The 3,484-nt window shown below is 36.9% G+C and overlaps 1 protein-coding gene across 1 annotated transcript in view; it reads right to left on the bottom strand.

Annotated features, from left to right (window-relative positions):
• The window catches only part of CLEC1A (C-type lectin domain family 1 member A), a 24,089-nt gene that overhangs the window by 1,180 nt on the left and 19,425 nt on the right, over positions 1–3,484 (bottom strand). Inside the window, exons 4-5 of the mRNA XM_003803380.3 lie at positions 2,616–2,767; positions 1,092–1,210 (exon numbers count right to left, since the gene is read on the bottom strand). Coding sequence (XP_003803428.1) covers positions 1,092–1,210; positions 2,616–2,767 — 271 coding nt within the window. The remainder of the gene's footprint in view (positions 1–1,091; positions 1,211–2,615; positions 2,768–3,484) is intronic.

Genomic DNA, 3,484 nt, shown 5'->3' with positions numbered 1-3,484 from the left:
CACTTCAAATTAAAACAAGATACATATTCTAATTCTAATCCAAACTTACATGATTTTTCTTTTTCTTTTGTTTTCCTTTTTTTTTGAGATACAGTCTCACTTTGTCCCCCTCGGTAGAGTGCTATGGCATCACAGCTCACAGCAACCTCAAACTCTTAGGCTCAAACAATTCTCTTGCCTCAGTCACCCAAGTAGCTGGGATTACAGGCATCAGCCACAATGACTAGTTATTTTTAGAGACAGGGTCTCGTTCTGGCTCAGGCTGGTCTGGAACTCATGAGCTCAGGCAATCCACCTGCCTGGGCCTTCTAGAGTGCTAGGATTACAGGCATGAGCCACCATGTCCAGCCCTACATGATTACTCTACCATTTAACAGGTTGTCTACTTTCTCAGTTTACCTAGCTATGAAGTACAAACAATTATATTGAATATGTCCTGTCTCTTGGGAAAACAAATTATATATGACATATATAGAAGAAAGGTGTCTGTTCAAACATGGCTTTATGAATGTAATATGAATTATACTTTACTATGGAAATTATATCTTCTTATTTCAAAGAATAGCCTTGCACATTCCTATATAAATTCCCACACCATAAATAAAACTAGTGTTTTGTAATATTACTGTTTATATTGTCAGCAAATCTATTCTCAAAGGACTGTATTTTTTAGAAAGCCATGAAATCTAAGGTCTTATCCTATCTTTTGGTATTGACAGGTTGTGTGACCCTAAGCAGTCACCATTATATATCCTGAGTTCCTGGGCTTCAGTTTACTCATCCATTAAAGTTCTCTCTCCCCTGCCTTCACCCCCTTCATTCACAGTGAATCTCAGACACATACTTCTGAAAGCAGCAAGAGAATAGTCCCTGATATTTTACTAATGCCATGTAACTGTCTCCCTCATTGGTTCATAAGCAGTGGAGTAGTGAATGTTATGGTTCAAACATCTTTGGACATCCTGTAAACACAATATCCAGTACCAAGCAGATGTTTGATTAATGCTTATTGAACCAAATTGTTGAACCCTATAACTCAAACAAAATCTCTTTAATGAATGCCTTTGCCATAAAATGTTCTAAAGGCTTACAGTTCAAGGGAGTATGGGGATCCATCCATCCACAGCCAGGCCTTGTCACTGCCGTTGCGGGAGAGCCCTGTCCAATAAGAGTAGAAAAACTCAGAGTAGCTCTGAGGCATGGCAAACTCCTGTGAAAGGCACACAAGAAAACCTTGAGCTTTAGAGGTTTACACCCTGTACTACTGTGCTACTGATGGCTGGACTCTGTACTGCTAATAGTTTTACCACTGAAATTATCTAAATTTATTCTAATTATTCATTTTTAGGTCTTTCCTTTTGTCATACCATGGCCAAGGACATGTGGATGCTTGGTTTTACTGTTATACCTTTAATCTCTCCAATAATAAATGGTACACATTGATTCAATAGGAGATTATTAGATACATAGCTAAAACCATTACTAAGCAGTAGTCATAGCATAGGTAGGTGAAAAGACCTATAGTAGAAAATACTGTTTCAAATTACAGGGGAAATCTCTTCAATTTAAGAAAAGAAGTCATATGAATATGAGTTAAATATATACAAATATATGAAGTTTGTGAGGAGAAATAACCATGATAGCTTTCAAAACAAAACTTCCTGCTCTTGCACAGAGCATAGTTCAGTTATATGCCTGAGTCCTCGGTGTGTGCTAGAAGCAGAGGAAACAAAAAGAGTAAGAAAAATGCTGAAGGTTTATGCCAGGACACACTGTCTTTGGTCAAAGAAATCATTTCCTTTTATGCCTAAATTGAGCTATCAATAAAGGGTAAAAAAATATTTTAGTAGATGACAGAGATTGCAGAGGCTCATAGATCACAGATTTCAGGAAGCTGGTAGAAACTAAGATGTGACTGGAATAATGTCAAGAGTTTATATAGTGAGATGGGCATTTAATTCAATTAAGTAACCCTTTGTTGATAACCTAGTCTGTACCAAGACCTCTGATGAATTCTAGAAAAACAATGATAATCACATTGTTTGAGGAATTCAAACCAAAGTCAATAATAAATATGAGAGAAAGGGAAATAATCACACCACTTTAATAGTATGTACTTAATATTTCAATGTGTAATTTTTATTTTCATATTTGCCTTGACCAGTCTATCTTAGGCTATAACTTTGGAAGGCAAAATACATATTTCCACATGATTTAATTAAATATTGTTCAATTTAATGCTTTGTCACTTTTATTCTGTAAATATAGGCAGTGCTATTTCATCATTCTGACATATTGGTTCCTTTCCCACCCAAACCCAAAGAGGTAAGAAATGAAGTCATTTTCTATTCACTGTCTACCCAAAGGAGAAGTATGAAAAGACACTTCTCATGTTTCTAAGGGGTTGGTATTTATAGGAAACATAATTCCTTTTACGTTGTATGAACAATAATACTTTAGGAGATCATTCAAAGCAATAGGAAGAAGACTTGTGCCTTCACTGCAATAAACAAGAAAATCTGTGCACCAATATCTTGATCTTTAGAATCTTGTCTAGCTCCTTGAAGGCCACTTTCTGAGAATCCTTCAAACATTGAAATGCCTCAGAATCTTACCAGCATTTCTTGTGTGCTTATCTTCAACATGGTAGAGTTCTCAGCAATGCAGAAATGTTCACAGCCCTGCCAACTTCTGCTCTCTTTATAGAACTGGTAGCATTTATCTCCATGCCATTTCCATTTTTCTGGGCAAGGGCTGCACCTGTGTCCTTGGAAGGAAACCAATTTTAATAAGTTACTTTCTACCAGGGTCTGCTGTGTTTCCTCTCTTGAAATTATATAGTATTTGATGTCCCCCCCCCAAATTGCTTCTCTTTCTCTTACATATTTAATTAATTTCCCAGGAATAATAACTACAAATATTTATAAAAAAATCCGTTATATGACAGAAATCATAACTGGTGATTATTGAAACAGACACTTAACTGCTTACATGGAGTATGCAATCTAGTAAGGAATGACTGGACCTTCCCTGCCACTTGCCTTTTCAATTCAGCACATAAAGTATTCATTTTCATAAAGCTGTTCAGAAACTCAAAATGCATTGTATTCAAAAAACAAAGCTACTAAAACCTTACTCTTCAAGATCCTCTTATGCTACATATAACAGTAAAATAATTTTTAAAATACAGTATCTACCAACTTGATATGGGTCTTCTTTTACTCCAAACAAAAATAAATACTATTTGTTTAAAATACTCAGATAAGGGCTTGCGCCTGTGGCTCAAGCAGCTAAGGCGCCAGCCACATACACCTGAGCTGGTGGGTTTGAATCCAACCCAGGCCTGCCAAACAACAATGATGGCTGCAACCAAAAAATAGCCAGGTGTTGTGGCGGGCATCTGTAGTCCCAGCTACTTGGGAGGTGGAGGCAGAAGAATTTCTTGGGCCCAGGAGTTGGAGGTTGCTGTGAGCTGTGATGCCAT

This window comes from Otolemur garnettii, unplaced genomic scaffold (assembly GCF_000181295.1).
Source record: "Otolemur garnettii isolate 467f Iridium unplaced genomic scaffold, OtoGar3 scaffold00299, whole genome shotgun sequence".
NCBI classification, from domain to species: Eukaryota; Metazoa; Chordata; class Mammalia; order Primates; family Galagidae; genus Otolemur; species Otolemur garnettii.
Note: the sequence above shows the minus strand (reverse complement) of the source record. Positions and strands in the feature narration are given on the sequence as shown.